The sequence below is a fragment of the Symphalangus syndactylus genome, chromosome 8 (genome assembly GCF_028878055.3).
Source record: "Symphalangus syndactylus isolate Jambi chromosome 8, NHGRI_mSymSyn1-v2.1_pri, whole genome shotgun sequence".
Taxonomy (NCBI): Eukaryota; Metazoa; Chordata; class Mammalia; order Primates; family Hylobatidae; genus Symphalangus; species Symphalangus syndactylus.
In genome coordinates this window covers 24987204-25009581 of record NC_072430.2, presented here as the reverse complement: position 1 = coordinate 25009581, position 22378 = coordinate 24987204, and the positions used below count along the sequence as shown (strand labels likewise).

The following is a 22378-nucleotide window of genomic DNA, read 5'->3' as shown; positions in this document are numbered from 1 at the left end:
ATGATTCTCCTGCCTTAGCCTCCCGAGTAGCTAGGATTACAGGCACCCACCACGATGTCTGGCTAATTTTTTGTATTTTTTTTAGTAGAGATGGGGTTTCACTATGTTGGTCAGGCTGGTCTCAAACTCCTGACCTCAGGTGATCCACCCACCTTTGCCTCCCAAACTGCTGAGATTACAGGTGTGAGCCACCACGCCCAGCCAGCACATTCTTTTTCAGAGTATGACATGTAATAAGAGCAATTTCTGGTTCCTGAAACTTTTCAGTTACACACACACACACACACACTCTTACTGTGTCACAATGTGAAATGTATTTCTTACTGTAGATGGTTAAAGACGTATGTGTATTTTACAGTGCTTTCCTTATATATAAGAATCTCTAAAATGTTAACAGCTACTGAAACATACCTAAAATTTGATTAAATTGAAGTGACTTCAAAATTCTCTCATGAGACACTTCTGTTTTCTAAAGAAAAATATTAAGTACTACTTAGCAATCTATAAAAAATTAATGTACTACCAAAAGTATTTGGAAATATCTAACAATTTGAGGGAGAACTTCCAGATGTCTCTGAGGAAAATTTACTCGAATGAATCACACTTTGAAATAAATATTTCTAAATGAACAAATGCACAGTCCTCTTCAAAGACAATATAAATGAAATAACATTAAAAAAAGTCTCCTCCACCCCCAACTTCCCTACAATACTCCATCCAGAACATACCTGTTCTTTCTCTTTCAATAGCTGTTCAAAAGCAAGAGCCTTCTCCTTCATTGAGTGGCACTCAAACTCTTTTTCTCGCAGCATCATAGAAAACTTCATGTTAGTCTCTTGCAACGCTTGATATTCTGTTTCCTTTCCCCTGGATGTTTCCACTATTTTTTCATTTTCTCCTTTTAGTCTGCCAATGTCCATCTCTAGAATTAATATTCTCTCCTTCAGGTTTGTTACTGCCTGCCTCAAAAGTTCGTTTTCATTTACTTTGTTAGTGAAATTTTCATTGGAAGAAAGTAGTTGATCACTTTTGGCTTTGATTAAGAGGTCTTTTTCCTTAAGTAACTTTTGCAAAACATCTTGTTTCTCCTTTAGCTGCTTGATTTCTGAATCGGTTTGTTCATGTTCTTTTCTTTCTAGCTCTGAGGTGGCAGCAATCGAATCAGACAATCTGTGATTATTTTCCTGGAGAGTTCTAATCGTTGCATCTTTTTCCTGTAGTGATTTTCTTAGCTCTTCTAACTCTTGCTGAAGCAATTCAGAAGATTCACTCAATACATCAGACTTACTTGCTCTAAGAGACTCTGCAGACTGGGGAGTAAGCAATGATGCAGAAGACAGATGGGGTGAAATAATATCAAGTTTTCCTAAAAGAAGATCCTTGGTATTGCAAAGCTGCCCAATGCTGTGCTGAACTTGTGCTAATTCCTGCCCAAAATTTTTGAGTTTGGTTTCATTCTGCTCATAACTTTGGATCAGGCCAGTATAGTCCACTTGTAATTTAGAATTATTATCACTGTCAACCAAAACCTGTGCCTGAAGTTGGTGAAGCTCTTCCTGAAGCTGGGCTGACTCATGTTGCATATTTTGTACCGTGGTCATCACCTGCTGCTTCCACTCTTCCATTTTCTTTACTTGCTGTTTTAACTTGTCACGTTCCTGTAGAAGCTCCTCAAATTGATTACTATTAACACCTCCAGCCTCATTACCAGTGCTGGATGTTTGTAAAACTGCCAATAAAGTCTGACATTTCTGACTTAGTGCATCTATTTCGATGTCTTTTTCTCGAATGATACGTGATAAATTCTGAATAGTTTCTCTAAACATATCTTGGCCACTACTCTCAAATCTAGTGGACAATTTTTTATTTTCATCTTGCAGTTTGATGAGAGCTGCTTCCTTGGCAGCAACGATATCCATCATTTTGTGATATTCTGTTTTTAGATGGCTATTTTCCCTAGTCTTCTCATTCAAAACAGCGAATACCTTTTCTCTTTCCATAGCATAAGCCTGCAGTTGCTGTTGAAGGTAAACAACATCTTGAGTATAGGAAGTTGAAGAAATTCTAGCATGAAGAGCTTGTATCTCCAAATCTTTCTGCTGAATAATCTGAGTTAGTTTACCAACTTCATCTTTGGACAACTGATCAATCTGTTTAGTTAAAGATATATTCTTTTCATTTAGAAGTTTAATCTCCAGTTCTCGCTCTTTTATTCCTTTCACTAATCTTTCCGTTTCAGCTTTAGATAAATCATGCTTTTCACTTCCATTTTCTATATTAAGGCTCTGAACTTTTGTTTCTTGAAAAATATCAGAGTTATCTGTTTGAATGTCCTGTCTTTCTTCATGCAACTGGGTTTTGATTTGTTCAATTGTTTTTTGCAAATTCTTAATCTCCTCATCTTTCTCTAAAAAGAGCTGGGTGTGTGTGGCATTCATTTGCTCATGCTGGTATCTATACTCATCCATTTCCTTCTTTTGCTCTTGTAAAGACTGAAGTAGTTGCATCTTACTCTGGTTTTGATCTTCAATTATCTTTTGATGATGTTTAATTTCCTCTTCAAGATGTTCCTTGATCGTGTTCAGCTGAGATACCTCAGATGCTAGTTCAGTAACACTATCAAGGGTTTTAGGGTCAGCCACAGGTGCGGTTCGACTCTGCTGTTCCCTGAGTCGTTCCAATTCTTCTTGCAGATGATTATTTTCTTCTTTCATGGATCCAAGACTTCGGTCCTTTTCCTCTATGGTCTGTCTTAAAATTTCATTTTTTCTTAAGGCCTGAGAATATTTATCCAATTCCTCCTGCAGCTTTGAACTTCTTTCTTTAAGCTTTTCAATAAAAATTTCTTTCTCATTTATAAGTTGTGTCAACTGCTTCTGCTCTTCTAAACTAGATGACAAAACGTCCTTAGTTTCTTTATGGTCAGTATCCATTTGTTCAATATTCTTTTTGAGTTCTGCTATTTCCATGTCTTTCTTTTGATTGAGTTTAATTAAATGCTCATGTTCCAGCTGTAAGGCAGAGGTATTTAAATTACGTGCATTTGACAGTTCTTCAATGGTTTTCTCATACTTGTTTGCTTCTTCCAACAGCCTCTTTTTAGCCCAACACAATTCTGCTTCTATCTCTCCTTTTTCCATTTTTAGAGTCTCCACAATCGTGTTTTTTTCCAGAGAAAGCTGATTGTTACCAGCAAGAGAATCTTCTAACTGATGCCTCACATCTTCACATGCTAAAACTAACTTTTCATTTTCCATTTTGATATCAAAAGCAACTTTCTTTAAATTTTCATTGAGCTGTTCTAATTCTGAAAGATTTTGCTTTAAGTTTCTAACTTCAGCTTCTCTTTCTTTAAGTAAGGTATCCTTAAAATTACTATTAGAGTCTTGATTTAGAGACTGCGTTAACTCATTCCTTATTCTAGAAAGCTCCTCCTCATTTTGTCTAATACGCTCCTTAAGTTCTAAATTCTCCTTCTGGATGCTTACATTATTTTCTTGTGATTTATTTAGCTGATCTACTAAATTTTCTACTTTGTCCTCAAGTTTCTGCTTGGTTAAATGTAAATCATTTAGGGCCACTTCTCTTTGAATTAGCTTTTCTTTCTGTACATCTAACTCTTTAGTAATGTCCATTTTATCATCTTCAAGTTGATGAACTCTCTTTTTTTCATCATTTAGATCTTGTTTCAGTTTACTGATGATGCTATCTCCTTCATTTTGTTGTTTTGATAGCTGATCTTTTATCAAAATCATGTGCTGAAAGAAAAATTTGCATGGTGACTTTACAACATGTTCTCATTTTAGTACTTAAAGAAAATTTTATAAAATCTCATACATAATAGAGAATAATCCTCAAATATTTCTCATCCTTCTTAAAAACATTGTTTTTCTATCAAAACACCCACTACAAAATTACTTATTACTATTTTACAGCAAATTCCATCTTGTCTTTTTTTTTTTTTTTTTTGAGATGGAGTTTTGCTCTTGTTGCCCAGGCTGGAGTGCAATGGCGCAATCTCAGCTCACCGCAACCTCCGCCTCCGCCTCCGCCTCTTGAACCTCCCAGGTTCAAGCAATTCTCCTGCCTCAACCTCCCAAGTAGCTAGGATTATAGGCATGCACCACCACACCCAGCTAATTTTGTATTTTTAGTAGAGACGGGGTTTCTCCGTGTTGGTAAGGCTGGTCTCAAATTTCTGACCTAGGGCGATCTGCCTGCCTCGGCCTCCCAAAGTGTTAGGATTACAGGCATGAGCTACTGCGCCCAGCCCCATCCATCTTGTCATTTTTTAAAGCATTTGAGGGATAAGAATTTAAAACCAAAGATGGTAGTTTTTTTGTTTTTTTTTTTTGAGACGGAGTCGCTCTGTTGCCCAGGCTGGAGTGCAGTGGCATGATCTCGGCTCACTGCAACCTCTGCCTCCTGGGTTCAAGCAATTCTCTGCCTCAGCCTCTCAAGTAGCTGGGATTACAGGCACCTGCCACCACGGCCAGCTAATTTTTTGTATTTTTAGTAGAGGCAGGGTTTCACCATCTTGACCACGCTAGTCTTGAACTCCTGACCTTGTGATCCACACGTCTCCGCTTCCCAAAGTGCTAGGATGACAGGCATGAGCCACCACGCCAGGCATGTTGTTTATTTTTAACTCTACACTGGAGTAAGAGTCAACGAACTATAGCCATTGGCCAACTCAGGGATGCTGCCTGTTTTGTAAATAAAATTTTATTGAAACATGGTCACACTCATTTGTTATCACAACAACAGAGCTGAGTAGACTGAGATTGTATGGCCTACAAGGCCAACGATATTTACTATCTAGCACTTTACCAAAAAGGTTTGTCAATCTCTATGAACTAAAATATTAATTAAATCACACCCATCATTTCTGTGTTTAGTCTACTTAGTAGAATGTGCTGCCTCACTGTATTTAATACAGTGTTACCTTTGTAGCTTCTTGATTCTGTCTGTCCAATTCTTCTATCTCAGCTATCAGTGTTTCCTTTTCACCAATACTCTGATTGAGTTCTTGTTCCTTTGCCTCCAAATTAAGTCTTAAGTCATGTAATTCTGAATCCAAACTTATGTCTCTTGTAGCTGTACTTTTAATTACTTCATATTCATTGTTCAATTTTAAAAGCGACATCTGAAGTTCTTCCTGAAATGATAAAAGGAAAAAAGCAACACATACTTTCAATTAGAGACACCAAAAGATTAAAAACATACATAGAAGCAAAACTTAGGAATCTATTTTAAGTGCTCTAATATTGGAAATAGTATTGAACAATACCTCAATAATTGTATGTAAAATTCAACAAACTACATCCTTCATTCATGTGCAATTTTACTTGTAGCTTCAAACAAAACATTTCTATAACCCTAGACAGATGCAATGACTGTAAGTTTGTCCTCTAGCACCAAGTTCTTCTTTATAAAAAACGTTCCCATTTGAGAGCCTTTCCTATCCTGCTCCACCGTGGCTACCCTTTATCCATCCCCTGGCTCCACCTACCATACATACATACTTTTCAAAACGTCCCCAAGTCTTTGTGCCTTCCTCACTTCCATTCTCTGACACCCAGTCATCAACAGCCTCAGACTAAATAAAAATATAAAAAATCAACACTCCTTCACCCAAACGTTTAGCCTCTCTAATTAGAAAATAAAAGGTTTCTTTTCTCTTACTAAAGGAATTTCCCTTATTACTTTTGCTTCTGTCAGAACATGGAACTTTTTCTTGACCCAAGAAATAATCCTCCTTCCTTCCTTTACCTTCTAACTGGACTAGGTTCCCCTCTGTCACACCTGACATTCCTAAAGATAGTATATATACATTTTATAGTCTACTACCTGGTATTTAATGCTTTCTCCAAAATCTCAGAAGTGGGACAGTTCTCTATGCTTCAACATTATTTCGGTCTCTAGTTTTGATGTTTGTAATAAACTATATATTAAAGCCTTCTTTCATTGACAGATTTTTAAAAATCAAACCCATATGGAATCTACTTTTAAGAGTCTTGAACCAGGCATGATGGCATTTATCTATAGTCCCAGGAGGCTACTTAGGTGGCTGAGGCAGAAGGATTACTTGAGCCAAGGAGTTCAAGGCTGTAGTGCACTATGATCATGCCGTGATCAGCCACAGCACTCTAACCTGGGCAATACAGCAAGACTCTCTCTCTCTAAAAAATAAAATTGAAACAAATAAGAATCTCAAATTCCTTCAAATAAACAGCCTAATATAAACCTTATAAAAGAAACTCAACATTGCTATGGAGAGTTGGTTGAAAAAACAGAGATCCAATAAAAGCTATACTAGAGTATCTGTATCACAATTCTTATTTCCTTCTAATTCAAAAATTTATTCTAACTACAGCTGAAAGATGGAAACAGCATTTTCTTAAGTCTTTCTAAAGTTATGTGTTCAACTTAGGAGAACCACAAACATTTTCTTTAGGTAGATCTTAAAAGCACACACAGCCTCATAGGTACTTTTTAAAAAAATTATTTAGTGTTTTTTTGTAGATATGGTGTCTCACTATGTTGCCCAGGCTGGTCTCGAACTCCTGGCCTTGAGCAATCATCCCACCTAGGCCTCCCAAAGTGCTGAGATTACAGCGTGAGCCACCACACTCGGCCCTCATAGGCACTTTTGGTATTCTTAATCAGAAAGCAGACACAACTCAAGGAAGAGTTACAATGGACTACTTAATATTAAAAGAAAGGAGAAACAGCTATCAGGACGAGCTACAGAAACCAAACACATCATGAAAAGGTTACAGGCCTTGCCAGGTAAGTGCAGAGAGTTCTGCAAACTACAAACTACTAGGTCAGTCAGGTAAAGAGCAGAATACAATGGGAGCAAAAACAGGAAAGATAAAATATATATAATATAGTAATTTTTAAAAAGACTGGGAGATACTGCTGGCACATAGTGGGTAGAAAGAGTGGCAGCAAGAATCCCACAATACACAATGTAGTGCCCACAACTAAGAATTTTCCTGCTTAAATGCCAATAGCAGTCCCTTTGAGAAACGCTGCATATATACTAATGAGGAAAGATGTTGGAAATATGGTATGTAAAAAGGGTATTTATAATATGCTGACATTTGTATTTTTTAAAGCTACTGATATATACAATTATACATGCATAGACATAGTCCAGAAAGAAACACTAGAAATTGGTAACAGAGACTGCCTCTGGGAAAGAGGCCAAGCCACAGAGGTACAAAAGATACTCTACTTGTACTGTCCGAAGGTTTTCAGTATGTATGTTTTCTGAACACATATATCAGAAAATATGCATCACTTTTTAAAATTAAGAATTTAAATTAAGACACTGGCCTTTAACTTAATAATACTAGCTTACAACTCTCCTATATTTAAGCACCTGCCTTAGCCAAGAAATTTCCCCGAACTGGTTCAAACATAAAAATACTTCTAAATACCTTTCCCTTTCAGAATCTTATTCCTTCCTTGCTATGAATACATACAATAAAGCCCTTCTTTCTGCCACTGAAACTGTTGCTCTGTACCCCTACAAAGACATTCTTTCGCCGGGCGTGGTGGCTCACGCCTGTAATCCCAACACTTCAGGAGGCCGAGGTGGGCAGATCACCTGAGGTCGGGAGTTTGAGACCACCCTGACCAAAATGGAGAAACCCTGTCTCTACTAAAAATACAAAATTAGCTGGGTGTGGTGGCTGATGCCTGTAATCCCAGCTACTCAGGAGGTTGAGGCAGGAGAATTGCTTGAACCCGGGAGGCGGAGGTTGCAGTGACCCGAGATTGCGTCACTGCACTCCAGCCTGGGCAACAAGAGTGAAACTCCATCTCATTAAAAAAAAAAAAAATAGAACTTTTTTCTACCACTGAAACTGTTGCTCTGTATGCCTCACCACTAAGAAAGTACTGTCCACCAAAATGGACACATTCTGAAGCACATAAGCAGCATATATAATTATTATAGTATGCCACTCCAGACCTCCTGACCTACCTGTGTATGTTCCTGCTGTCAGGACATCATCAGAAACCAAAACAGGACCTCCACCTACCTTTTCTGCTTGATTCTGTGTGCCTACTAGCTTATTTCTAAATACGAACTCAAGCCAGCCACTTATACTCTGAACTTTGCCCAACTACTTCCACCTAGCCTGACAAGCATCAATGAGATCAGCTTTATTCTAAGGACTTGAGCTCAATTACTCAACATTCCATTTGGATATCAACTGGCCCTTGGCTGTGACCTGTTACACACACCATTTTGATTCTGCCCCCATTTTTACAGCACCCACCTTTTCTTGACTCAGTAATAACTTCTCTTTTTCTAAAACTTCGATATGCATTTTAAGTTTCAGATTGTCTTCAGCAAGACTGTTATCCTACAAAAATGTTAAAGCAGTGTTTTCAGGTAACAAGAAATTTCCAGTTTATAAAAAAGCAGGCAATCTATACAATTGTGCGTTTCTATTCAGTATTTCTTTAATGATATGTAATAATTATAAGAACGCAATACTTGGCCGGACACGGTGGCTCATGCCTGTTAATCCCAGCACTTTGGGAGGCCGAGGCAGGTGGATCACAAGGTCAGGAGATCAAGACCATCCTGGCTAACACAGTGAAACCCTGTCTCTACTAAAAATACAAAAAATTAGCCGGGCGCGGTGGCATGCTCCTGTCGTCCCAGCTACTCGGGAGGCTGAGGCAGGAGAATTGCTTGAACCCAGGAGGTGGAAGTTGCGGAGAGCCGAGATTGCTCCAGCCTGGTTGACAGAGCAAGACTCCATGTCAAAAAAAAAAAAAAAAAAGAATGCAACACTTATAAGACTGTCTAAAATGAATGAAACCAGTCATGCATTTTCTACACTCTTACAGAAGACTTCCTTATTATGCTTGGAAAAATATAAAAATATATTTACAAAATAACTTCTAATTATTAGAAAAAGAAACAACTCTTTAAATCTCTTAAGGAAAATTAAAACTCATTTCTCACTTGGTATAGGATCTGCTTCCACTGTCTCTATGCACATAACATTCGTCAAAATTAATTTACCTGGTTTAAACTACTCAATCTCATTATTTCATTTTCAGCATCTGTAAAAACAGCAAATAAACTTGACATTAAAATTATTTAAAGTAACTTATTATCTTCAATATTAAACTCAGAAATGCAACCCAATTAAAACAAAGTGTATATAAGCACCACTGGCAAGCAGTAACAGTTCTGAGTGAAACATATATTTGTATTCCTGTTTTGTCATATCAAATAAATCATAATGTAAATGCCAGTTAAAAACCACATTAAAATCCAAGTCTATGGATAAGTATAAGAAAAAACTGAAATTGTATTGTGGATGACTCATAAGTTATTGCCTTGATAAAAATGCTAATGACAAGCAGGTTTCAAAATGAATTGATTCGTTTGAGAAGCAGGAAATAGTACATGGTTTAAGATTGGAGGAAAACAATTTAAAAGTAATATTTTATTATGTATATTTATACCACCACAATACCATAATCTCTCAATTATCTAACGTGATTTAGATCTGAATGCTGAGAAAAAGACCATTCAATCTGGTATTATAGATAGATCCATAAAAAGAAGAGATACACAAAAAAACACAGCTGAAATCATTGATTCAACATTCACTCAGGAAATATTTAGCATTTACTATGAGGCCAGGTGCTAGATAAAAAGCTGGAAAAATGTAGCCCTTGCTCTCGAAGAGGTTACAATTCAGAGAGGAGGAAAAACTAGTAAGCACAGGATTATAACATAGTATGACAGAGCAAGCACAAGGTGCTATGAGAACAAACAGGGTAAACACCTAATCCAGACTAGGAGGAGCAAATAGGGCCAAGAAGTGGCAGTGCTAGGTACTTCTCAGTGGGGGTTAATACCTGCACTGAATCAATATACTGAGAGTCAGCTAAAAGAGCCATAGAGACACTCCACACAGAGAAAACAGAAAATGCAAGGGTAACAGAGTGAAGAGGCAACATTGTTGGTTTAAGGAGCTATAGAAAATTCAATATGGTTCAAGTTTAGAATGTCAGGAGCATGGGAATAGTTGAAACTGAAGAGGTAGGCAGGAACTAGATCATGAGAGACATTATCATGTCTAACTAAGAAATTTAAACATCATCCCGAAGTTCACAGGGAGCTATAAAGTACTAAAAGCAGGGGAGTAACCTGCTTTGCATTTCTGACAAATTATTCTGGCTGCAGAATGAAAAAAATAGATTGAAAGAACCGTGGAGAACAGAGAATTTTAAAAGCTAACTCTTCAGCTGGGGGCGGTGGCTTATACCTGTAATCCTAGCACTTTGGGTGGCCGAGGTGGGCACATCATGAGGTCAGGAGATTGAGATCATCCTGGCCAACATGGTGAAACCCTGTCTCTACTAAAAATACAAAAACTAGCTGGGCATGGTGGCACATGCTTGTAGTCCCAGCTACTTGAGAGACTGAGGCAGGAGAATCACTTGAACCCCGGAGGTGGAGGTTGCAGTGAACTGAGATCATACCACTGCAACTCCAGTCTGAGCTACAGAGCGAGACTCTGTGTCAAAAAAAGAAAAAAAAAGCTAACTCTTCAACATTTACTATTGGCTAGACACTATCCTAAAGAGCGGCAGAAAGTAACTCATAAAATCCTCATTACTAAAACTACAAGGAAGATACCATTATTATCCCAACCCTATAGATGAAATAACCAATGGATAGAGATGTTAACCTGTCCAAGGTCAGCTAATTAGTGATAGAGCTTGATTCCAACCCAGTCATGTCCTTAACCACTATGCTATTCTGCTCCATTCAGAGAGCTGCCATAGTTAACATAGGCAAAAAGCAATTATGACTGGCTGAAGTAATTCTGTGGCAATGGAAATAGAAAAAAGAGGAAGGACTAAGGCAGCAGGTTTTTTAAGCAAATAAACTCATCTGGATCACCCAATATGTTAAGTAAGCAAATGTATTATTCTTACATAGTAAATTTATTTTTTAAATAAGTAAACTTATTTTTCAAAACATAAGTACAATTACTTTAAAATTTATTTTATTTACTGGTGTTTGGCCTATTTCATTTAGTACTAATTTTTTGTAACACAGAATACTGGCATAGTAACTAAATATCATCATGAGCATAGAAAATGGTGGAAGACCTACGGCTCTAAGCACTCAGCACTTTGCTTTGATATAGGAGATCATTTCAAACAGGTAACAACTGACTTTGAAGAAGAAAGGCTGTATTCCCTACTGGAGGATGTGGGCTGTGATGAGTTACAGAAAGTATAGCAATACCTAATCCTTTTTAACAGGAAATTCCTATTTGCAATCTATTAACTCTTACACTGAATCCAAACCACACAATTCTACCCAAATGACACACAGTCATTTCCAGGAATATGCCATTTCCACTAAGTATTCAGTTAGTGAAGCATCTGTCTCTAAAAACAACTACTATGCAATGAAACAGCAATCTAAAATAAGTTCCAAAGACTGTATACCAGACAGTGCTTGTTGTAGTCTGAACACTTCTTCCACTGATGCACTCTGGGCAAGAATTCTTTCCTTTTCTGTCATAGTATCACTTTGCTTCACAGCAGAAGGCTGCAATTTACTACATTCCAATTTCAAGTTTTCACATTCTTCCATTATTTGTCTCTTTTCCACATTTAGCTGTTCTTGTTCTCTCCTCAAAATATCTCTGTCATTTTCTGCAGAAGATAATTTTTTATTTATATCTTTTATTTTATCCTCAAGTTCTTCCATTTTTTTGGTAGACTCCACTTTTTCTGTTTGTAGAACTTGAATAGTTTTTTGCATCTCATAGATTTTAGAGAGATCAGTTTCTACAACTCCAGAGCCACCTAGAACATAAACACAAAACAAGGACATCATCTTCAAGTACCAAGAAATAAACAGCTTGCTATATACAACTAAGAGATATAAGGCAGTTCAGAATTTGGAAAGCTTAAAAGTTAAATTACTATAATAAACTAAGTGTTTTAAAATAAATAAGTTGGGGGAAAATATTTGAATCAACTACATAAAGGCCTATGTATCTTAGTTTAAAAGAAAGTGATAATATCTCTAATCATTTATTACCAAAGTATCATCACCAAACAATGCAAAGCAATCTATAAATTATAACTATTTACCACAAAGGTAAAAAGGACATTTCCATTTTCACAGATTTTTTTTTTTTTTTTGAGTGGAGTCTCACTCTGTTGCCCAGGCTGGAGGGCAGTGGTGCCATCTCGGCTCACTGCAACCTCTGCCTCCTGGGCTCAAGTGATCCTCCTACCTCAGCCTCCTGAGTAGCTGGGACCACAGGCGAGCACCACCACGTCCAGCTAATTTTTGTATTTTTAGTAGAGACAGGGTTTTGCCATGTTGGCCAGGCTGGTCTCAAACTACTGGCCTCAAGTGATCCACACACCTTGGTCTCCCAAAATGCTGGGGTTATAGCCATAAGCCACCACTCCTGGCCACAGAATCTTAAAAGCAGAGGTGCCACTGCAAATTTCTGGCAAATAAGCAGAACTAGTCATTTACTCTTCTCTATAACTTAGTGCAAGTTTACAGCACTGTCCTGGTCTTAGAATGCTAGGTCTATCATTTAGTTATGTCATCTAATATGTTAAATTAATAAAACTATCAACTGGCCAGGTGCAGTGGCTCATGCCTGTAATCCTAGCACTTTGGGAGGCCGAGATGGGTGGACAACCCGAGATCAGGAGTTTGGGACCAGCCTGGCCAATATGGCGAAAGCCTACCTCTATTAAAAATACAAAAATTAGCTGGGCATGGTGGTGGGCACCTGTAATCCAGCTACTTGGGAGGCTGAGGCAGGAGAATCGCTTGAACCCGGGGGGCAGAGGTTGCAGTGAGCCGAGATTGCGCCAGTGCACTCCAGCCTGGGCAACAGAGGGAGACTCCACCTCAAAAAATATAAAAAATAATAAAGAAATAAAACTAATAACCTTGTTGTAACAGATTTTCAAGTTCTTCAATTTGTTCTTCATAGTCACTTAATTCTTCTCGATGTCGTCGACTTATTTCTGTCAATTTCTGTTGGTGTGCATTCTGCAGTACTGACATTTCATGTTGATGGTCATCAATTTCCTGACTTCGGTTCTGTTTCAGTTCCTTAAAAAATAAAAACAAAGTTATTCACATTTATAATCAATACATTTACATAAGCTATATATTTAACTGTTGTCCAGAAGTCTGCATTATTAAAAAGAATTCTCAGAACATGTTAAGGCTGAAAAGAATTTAAACACAGACCCAAAATTAGGACTATACTGAACAACTTCACCCTTTTCTTTCTTAGGTCTCAAAAACAGTTTTTCGACTTCTAATGAGGGAGCATCAGCAAGAAAAGGCTAAAACAAACGATAAGTAAAAATGTCTTTTCCTTAATATCTGTGACCATGAGCTTCTCCTTTTCCTAATGACATATTCTACCAATACCAGTGTCACCCCTCTGACCAATCTGTACCTGCTGTTCCACTACTTCCATCCTCTCACTCAGCCTTTCCTTTCACCAGTCTTATTGGGACTCCCAAACTGTCAACCTGGTGCCTTCCTACCCAAGTTGAGCCCACTGTGTCTCTCGCAGGAACCTGGATCTTGAACTGAGTCCGTCGACTAGGGAAACTGGTTTGATGGGAAGCACCAGGACAGGTGCCCTCTCAAGAGTCTGTCTGCTGGGTCCCGCCACCCAGATTCCTAACACTCTTCCCACTCCTATCCAACCTGAGGCCAAAACATTCAACTCCCCCTTCAATCGTGCGGATGGACTACCCTGGGTTCTTCCGGTAAATCCTCTTTTGCTTTACTTGGCCAGAGATGGTTTTTGTTGCTTGTAACCAAGAATCCTCATCTATGGAAAAATTGATGCTCTTATGGAAAAAAAAAAAAAGATCCTAATCTATAAATTAACTTCTTACTTATGTGCCACCACTGGGCTAAAAGCTTTACATTTAAACCTCAAAACAATCCTACAAGATAGGTATTATCATGGTCTCTATTGATAATAAAACAGAAGTAACTTGTCCAAAGTTAGCAAAGCATGTAAATAATATAGCCAGGATTCAAACACAGGTCTGATCCGGATTCTATCCACTCTAGTATTGTAATAATAATGAACCCAAAACTAAAAATTCTATATCTGACAATAATTTTAACACTAAAAATAATTCACTGCCACAATAATATATGCAACTAAAACTTTTCTTTAAAGAAATAATAATTGACACGAACTAGCAAAATTCTACTGCTAAGGTAAAATAAGTATTTCCAATGCATGATATTAGTATTTTATTTTGTCCATATCCTTTAACTCTAAACCTTGAAACTTCAGCAACCCTGCAATTAGGTTTTAATAAAGACGTTTTACAAGATTCAATAGAGTATAGAGACTTACGAAAGATAAGCTCTGTAATAAATGTTCAAAACCAAATGATTCTGGAAAGACAGAGATTTTTATATACTTTACTTTACATAAATAATAAAGAAGATTAAAAAAATATTTTTAAATGGACCAGGCACGTTGGCTCATGCCTGGAATCCCAGAGTTTTGAGAGGCCGAAGCAGGAGGACGGCTTGAGGCTAGAAGTTCGAGACCAGCTTGGGCACCATTAGCAAACCCCATCCATACAAAAAAATCAGAAAAAATTAGCCAGGCATGGTGGCATGTGTGCCTGTAGTCCCAGTTACATGGGAAGCTGAGGCAGGAGGATCACCTGAACCCAGGAGTATGAGGCTGCAGTGACCTGATCATGCCACTGCACTCCAGCCGGGGTGACTCAGTGAGACCCTATCTCTAAAAGAAAAAGAAGTTTTGGCTGGGCGTGGTGGCTCACGCCTGTAATCCCAGCACTTTGGGAGGCTAAGGCGGGCAGATCATGAGGTCAGGAGATCGAGACCATCCTGGCTAACACAGTGAAACCCCATCTCTACTAAAAATACAAAAAATTAGCTGGGCGTGGTGGCGGCCACCTATAGTCCCAGCTACTCGGGAGGCTGAGGCAAGAGAATGGCATTAACCTGGGAGGTGGACTTGCAGTGAGCTGAGATCGCACCACTGCACTCCAGCCTGGGCGACTGAGCGAGACTCTGTCTCAAATTAAAAAAAAAAAAAAAAAAGAAGTATCATAATCTATATAATGATAATCACTTTTATAACTGAGACTTTTACTAATTCAGGCCTATGCTTTTAATAAGCAGATTTAGATGTATAACTCCCATCGTCAATCAACAATTTGACTTACCTTAATGATATTTTGCAGTTTACATATTTCACTTTGATCAGAGCTATGTGTTCCTTGTGCTTTGGAAGTCTAGATCAGAAAAAGAGAATTAGTAAATAATTATACTGATTTTCTTGTCAATAGAAAGTCACAAACTAACTTCATTACAAGATACTTTTGTAAAAAGGGGGATTTTCACAGATTCTGACTAAAGAAGGCCATCGACCTTTTAAAGAACCTAGTCCAATAATGAATAATACACAATAAATAAAAGATATCATATTTAAGAATTTATTAACTAATTGGGGGGGACAACACTTACAAAATAACTAAAGTTAAGGTAGAAAAATTTATAGAATATTTTACTTAGTTTGACAAAATGTAAGGGTAAAGATAATTGAGCAGCTTTCTAAAAGGAAATTTCTTCTTTCTTTTTTATTTTTGAGACAGGGTCTTTCTCTGTCACTCAGGCTGGAATGCAGTGGTGTGATCATGGCTCACTGCAGCCTCCACCTCCTGGGTTCAAGCAATCCTCCCACCTCAGCCTTCCAAGTAGCTGGGACTACAAGCACATGCCAGCATGCCCAGCTAATTTTTTTTTGTAGAGACGGGATCTCACTATGTTGCCCAGGCTGGTCTCGAGCTCCTGGCCACAAGCAACCTTCCTGCCTTGGCCTCCCAAAGTGCTGGAATTAGACAGGAACCACCATGCCTGGCAAAATCAAATGATTTTACCCAGAAGATCTCTACCCAATAGAGAATAATCTTTGGTTTAACAAATAAATAAAACAACTTTTGGATTCTTCTCATTCAAAGCTGTATGTTGTTCATTTATCTTTATTAATATTACTATGTAGCATCTTAATGAACCAAAAGCTACTCTAGGACTGAAAGAATAAAGTATAATAGAAAAAATACAGGATTTAGTCAAAACACGTGTGTTTGAATCATAACTTAACCACTGTGGCAATGGATTGTATGACTTAAACTTTTAGTTTCCTAGGGCCAGGCACGGTGGCTCATGCCTGTGTTCCCGACACTTTGGGAGGCCAAGGCGGTTGGATCACAAGGGCAAGAGATCAAGACCATCCTGGCCAACATGGTGAAACCCCGTCTCTACTAAAAATACAAAAGAAAATTAGCTGGGAGTGGTGGCGGGTGCCTGTAGTCCCAGCAACTCGGGAGGCAGAGGCAAGAGAATCGCTTGAAACCAGGAGGCAGAGGTTGCAGTGAGCCCAGATCGCCCCACTGCACTCCAACCTGGTAGATAGAGCAAGACTCCATCTCAAAAACAAAACAAAACAAAACAAAAAACCTTTCAGTTCCTTATCTATACAATAGAGGTAATAAATACATCTCATAATTATTAACATAATAATATATTGGGATAATATATATGGAAACATGAAATGTAATGCAAATATTAATTTTTATTATGTCTTGCTAGAAAATTAAGTCCTCTGAACGGCCCCAATTATGCCTTTTTCACCTTTATAGTCTAGTACAGGTCTGTCATGGAGTAGGCATTGAAGATATGCTGAAATGAACACACCAAAAACCATTCTCTTCCCTATGAAATCTTACCCTAACCAATGTTTCTTAAAATGTGTTCCTCAGGTTATCCGAATCACCAGGGCTATTTGTTTAAATATAGTTTAAGGCCCTAAAACTGGCTAACAAATTGATATCTCTGAAGGTACCACAGAAGATCTACAATACTGCCAAGTTCCCTAGGTCATTTCTTATACAAACAAAGTTTAAGAACTACTGCATTTTGGAGATAAGATGGACAAACAGATTATCCTCTCTAAGGCTTATTTTGGGTACTGAGAATGTCTAGCAACTTGTGAAAGAAGGAGATAATTTTAATTGGGAAGATTTCCCCTTTACATAACTAGATTACATTCACAAAAACACAAAAAATAATCTCTTTACTCATATAATTTTTTTTTACATTGATGAAATTAAATCCAAATAAACAATGTTCCAGTTTACTCCAGGTCTCATGTCTACTGACAATTTCTATAGTATACAGGTTGAGAATCCCTAATTCAAAAATCCAAAATCTGAAATGCTCCAAAATCTGAAACATTTGAGTGCCAACATGATGCCACAAGTGGAAAATTCCACGCATAAGTACTTAACGCAAATTTTGGTTCATGCACAAATTATATAATATTACTTAAAATAGTGTATAAAATTACCTTCACAAGTACCTATGGGTATAAAGTTTACACGTAACATAAATGAATTCCATGTTTAGACTTGGGTCCCATCCTCAAGATAGCTCATTATGTTTATGAAAATATTCCAAAATCTGGCCGGGCAAAGTGGCTCACGCCTGTAATCCCAACACTTTGGGCAGCCTGAGGTCAAGAGTTTGAAATCAGCCTGGGTAACATGGTGAAATCCCATTTCTACTAAAAGTACAATAAAAACATTAGCCCGGTGTGGTGGCAGGCACCTGTAATCCCAGCTACTCAGGAGGCTGAGGCAGGAGAATTGCTTGAACCCGGGCGGCAAAGGTTGCAGTGAGCTGAGATGGTGCCACTGCACTCCAGTCTGGGCAACAGACTGAGACTCCGTCTCAAAAAAAAAAAAAAAAAAAGAAAGAAAAGAAAGAAAGAACAAGAAAAGATTCCAAAATCCAAAATCTGAAACACTTCTAGTCTCAAGCATTTTGGGTAAGAGATATTCATCCTGTATAAAATCTGATATATAAGACAAAAAAGGGCTCCTTGGAAGAAAGTTTACAGCCCCAAATAGCAAAGAATTAATTTCTAATGCATGAGAAACAACACAAAATAGTTTATCATATTTTATAATATCAATTACCAGATTTTCATTTTACATGTAACTAGAGCTAGCAGAAACCTCGGGCAGCATCTAAGCAAGCGGTTTCAAACGTGGTGCCTTGGAGTCCTGGTGTTTACACCAGAGAAGTCTCAGGGACTCCAGAAGAGAAGGTTCTTGGTTCAACCACAGCAACTCAATTTTTTTCCTCTCATAATGTTTTATTTAAAAAAAAAAAAAAAAAAAAGGATCTGTTGCTTTAATTTTTTTTTGAAATTTTTTTCCAAATAGTGTACAGAAAGGGAAACTGAGACTGGGAGAGAAAGATGACATGACCAAAATCACTTAGAAAGTCACTGGCAGAGGCCAGGTGCAGTGGCTCACGCCTGTAATCCCAGCACTTTGGGAGGCCGAGGCGGGCAGATCACAAGGTTAGGAGTTTGAGACCAGCCTGGCCAACATAGTGAAACCCCATCTCTACTAAAAATACAAAAATTAGCCAGGCATGGTGGCACACACCTGTAATCCCAGCTACTTGGAAGGCTGAGATGGGAGAATCATTTGAACCCGGGAGGCGGAGGTTGCAGTGAGCCAATACTGTGCCACTGCACTCCAGCCTGGGTGACAGAGTGAGACTCTGTCTCAAAAAAAAAAAAAAGAAAGTCACTGGCAGAGGCCAGGCGCAGTGGCTACACCTGTTACCCAACACTTCGGGAGGCCAAGGTGGGCAGATCACCTGAGGTCAGGAGTTCGAGACTAGCCTGGCCAAAATGGTAAAACCCCATCTCTACTAAAGATACAAAAACTAGGCATAGTGGCGTGCGCGTATAATCCCAGCTACTCAGGAGGCTGAGGCAGGAGAATCGCTGGAACCCAGGAGGCAGAGGCTGCAGTGAGCCAAGATCGCGCCACTGCACTCTAGCCTGGGAGACAGAGCAAGATTCTGTCTCAAAAAAAAAAAAAAAAAAAAAAAAAAAAAAAAGAAAGTCACTGATGGAATTAGAATACAGGTTTTCTATTTCCTAGTCCAGGGTTCTTTCTGATATCAAAAGCTCTACATAGAACTTTTTATATTACACCAGTAATTTTACTCAAAGTTTTCAAAAACTCTAAAAAATTTTTATCTACCTGAGCAATATGCCTCCAATGGCCAACTTCAGACTCAAGTCTTGAAACTTCATTTGAGAGTCGGTTTATTTCTTGTTGGGACGAAATTATATCACCAAAGTCCATGTCATCGTCACGGAAAGCTGAAGGATGATGACTAATCCCATAAGCGAATGAAGACGATGCAGTCGTTGCTGGTACACCAGCTCCTGAAGGTACTGACTGAGCAGCTGACTGCAGTTTCAGCAACTGATCCTGGAGTGCAATCTGCCTGGCTTTAAGATGGCTGATTTCTACCTATATATTTATAATTCATGTTTTAGTTTTAGAGAAGGTACTTTAAAACAATCATATTGACCTTTTATAGATTTGTATTAAAAGACACAATACAATAATTTGTCTAAGATTATCCAATGATGGTCCTCTATTAACTAAATCTGTCTTATATGACATTCTAACCATAACATTTTTATTTAAGACACACTCACAATTAAAGCATAAATAATGTTACAAATAGTAGAAATACCAGAATTTTGTACGTTAACTAAGGCAATGAATTTCTCAGTTAAACATAGGTTTGCTATCTTCTCTGTATGGAGTAATATAGGCAATTTCTTAGGGTTCTGTTTGTGATTACCAAATCTTAAATGATGAGAAAATGAAAGCTGTGTCCGTCTATGCACTGGAAATTTTCTTAGAATATCTCCTGTTACAAGAGTGTTATGTAACTGATTATGGCTGGACGTAGGCTTAAAATGCACCATGAATCAGAGGTAACTTTGTACTGGCCTGCACAACACAGCTGGAAGAATGCTTTGATTTATAAATCCAATCTCTTTAGATAAGATAACAGTGAAACAGTGAGCCCATGGTTATTAGCCCATGAATCTTAAAAAGAAATCATATACTGAAAGTGGTCTTAGCTTTAGCTTTGGCAAAGAGGAGCCAGTGAAAACCTGACCTATTTAGGAAGAGAACAGTATACAAGTTCTGAAATTGCCAGCAGAGTTTTGACTGAAGGCGGGTAAGTCATAGTGCAAAAGAAATTATAAACACAGGACCTACCAAAATGCCACATCCATTCTTGGAAAAGATTATTCAAAACACAAAATCAAACAATATAGACAGAACTGAAATAAGTTTTCTATAAAGTAGTCAAAGTAGTCCAGAAGACACTGCCACAACTGAGGAAAATTTGATTATTAAGAAGACAGCCAACAAGTAACAGTATTTCTATATGCATAAAGTTAAGCAAGTAGACAAAAACCAAACACATTTATGTCGTATGTCATAACAAACAAGTTTTTCATCTTAGAGCCCGTTCTCGAATGGAAATTTATAGTAGTATACAAATTTCATTCATTTTCACACAAATGACATGAGATAAATTCCATCTTGGAGAATATGAACATCACAATGAGGGCCACACATAGATTCAGGAAATAACAGATCTATATAATCATATCTTTCAGCCTCATAAAAAGTACTAAAATCCACATCTTTTTCAAATGTAGCTATAATATTTAAAAAGCTATCATTATATGATGTTTATATCAATTTGTAGAGTTACACAAGTGCAAGCTGTAATAATGGATATTTCCAAACCTGAATGCTTAATGTGCCCTCTAATATCGATAGTTAAGTAGAAAATAAAATACCAAAATTTTCCAGACCAGTGTTTTCAACTGTGAGGTAGGCATAAGAATAACCTATGGAGCTTTTGAAAATGACCAATACAGGTTGAGTATCCTTATCTGAATGCTTGGGACTAGAAGGGTTTCACATTTCAGGTATTTTCCAATTTGAGAACATTCTCATAAATATAATGAGATATCTTGGGGATGGGACCCATGTCTAAACACGAAATTCATTTATGTTTCATATACACCTTATACCCACAGGTATGTGTGAAAGTAATTTTATAAAATGCTTTTAACAATTTTGTGCATAAAACAAAGCTTGTGTTCAGTACTTAAGTGTGGAATTTTCCACTTCTGGCATCACACTGGCACTCAAAGTTTTGGATTTTGGAGCATTTCGAATTTTGGTAGGAATGCTCAACCTGTACCAGGGCCTCTTTCTAGTACACTAAGTTAGAATCTCCTAGGTGGTGTAAACACGTATACGCTTTTAAAGTGTCATAATGATATAGCTGTAAACCCCTGGGTAGGAGGAACTACTGTTCTGTCATGTTTATAACTTAATGCTACTCAAAATATGGTCCACCGACAAATGCAGTGAATGCTCACTACCAGTCCAGAGCAAGTATAGCGATGTGAAAAGTAAGGGTTAAGACTTTTAAAGCAATTTGGTAGTAATTTCATATCTGTTGAACTTTTTTTTTTTTTTTTGATATGGAGTCTCGTTCTGTCACCCAGGTGCAGTGGTGCGATCTCAGCTCACTGCAACCACCGTCTCCTAGGTTCAAGCAATTCTCCTGTCTCAGCCTCCCGAGTAGCTGAGACTACAGGCATACGCCACCACGTCCAGCTAATTTTTGTATTATTAGTAGAGATGGGGAATCCAGAAGAAAAAAAAAAGTAGGCTTGTAACTTTAAATTGAACTTGAGGACAGGCACGGTGGCTCACGCCTGTAATCCCAACACTTTGTGGGGCCAAGGTGGGTGGATCACCTGAGGTCAGGAGTTCGAAACCAGCCTGGCCAACGTGGCGAAACCCCATCTCTAATAAAAATTCAAAAATTAGCTGGCTGTGGTAGTGCATGCCTGTAATCCCAGCTACTCAGGAGGCTGAGGCACGAGAATTGCTTGAACCGGAATGCAGAGGTTGCAGTGAGCCAAGATCGCACCACTGCACTTCAGCCTGGGCGACAGAGCAGGACTCTGTCCAAAAAAAAAAAATTATTTGAACTTGCAACTTTGCTTTTTTTAGTATTCATTTTATTTTTATAGTAATTCATTTTATATTGTATTTTATGAAATTATCACTTCCTAACAAATTGGAAATTTAAGCACTACTTTCAATACCTATGTATATCTTTAACGTGCTATACTTTTATCTTTCACCTTAGCATGTCACTAAAGGAACTAGAAAGCACAGGAATTAGAAAGCACAGGAATTAGAAAACATGACACCTAAATTTTAAAAACCCAAATATATAGTTATGGTAGAAATGAACATTTAGTCAACAAACTGAAAAACATCTAAATGATCTGGATAATATAACAGGAAATGGTTCAACTCAATGTAAGTATTT

General features: G+C 37.9%; 1 protein-coding gene across 7 annotated transcripts in view; it reads right to left on the bottom strand.

Moving 5' to 3' along the window:
• Positions 1 to 22378, bottom strand: part of TRIP11 (thyroid hormone receptor interactor 11) — a 79138-nt gene that overhangs the window by 39685 nt on the left and 17075 nt on the right. For all 7 annotated transcript variants that reach the window (XR_008659351.2, XR_008659353.2, XR_008659352.2 and 4 more), the window contains exons 4-11: positions 19183 to 19458; positions 15283 to 15351; positions 12988 to 13153; positions 11509 to 11871; positions 9053 to 9093; positions 8295 to 8381; positions 4946 to 5158; positions 729 to 3758 (exon numbers count right to left, since the gene is read on the bottom strand). Coding sequence is in view for 4 of the 7 variants with exons in the window: in XM_055288365.2 (XP_055144340.1) it covers positions 729 to 3758; positions 4946 to 5158; positions 8295 to 8381; positions 9053 to 9093; positions 11509 to 11871; positions 12988 to 13153; positions 15283 to 15351; positions 19183 to 19458 (4245 nt within the window). In the remaining 3 variants the exon portion in view is untranslated. The remainder of the gene's footprint in view (positions 1 to 728; positions 3759 to 4945; positions 5159 to 8294; positions 8382 to 9052; positions 9094 to 11508; positions 11872 to 12987; positions 13154 to 15282; positions 15352 to 19182; positions 19459 to 22378) is intronic.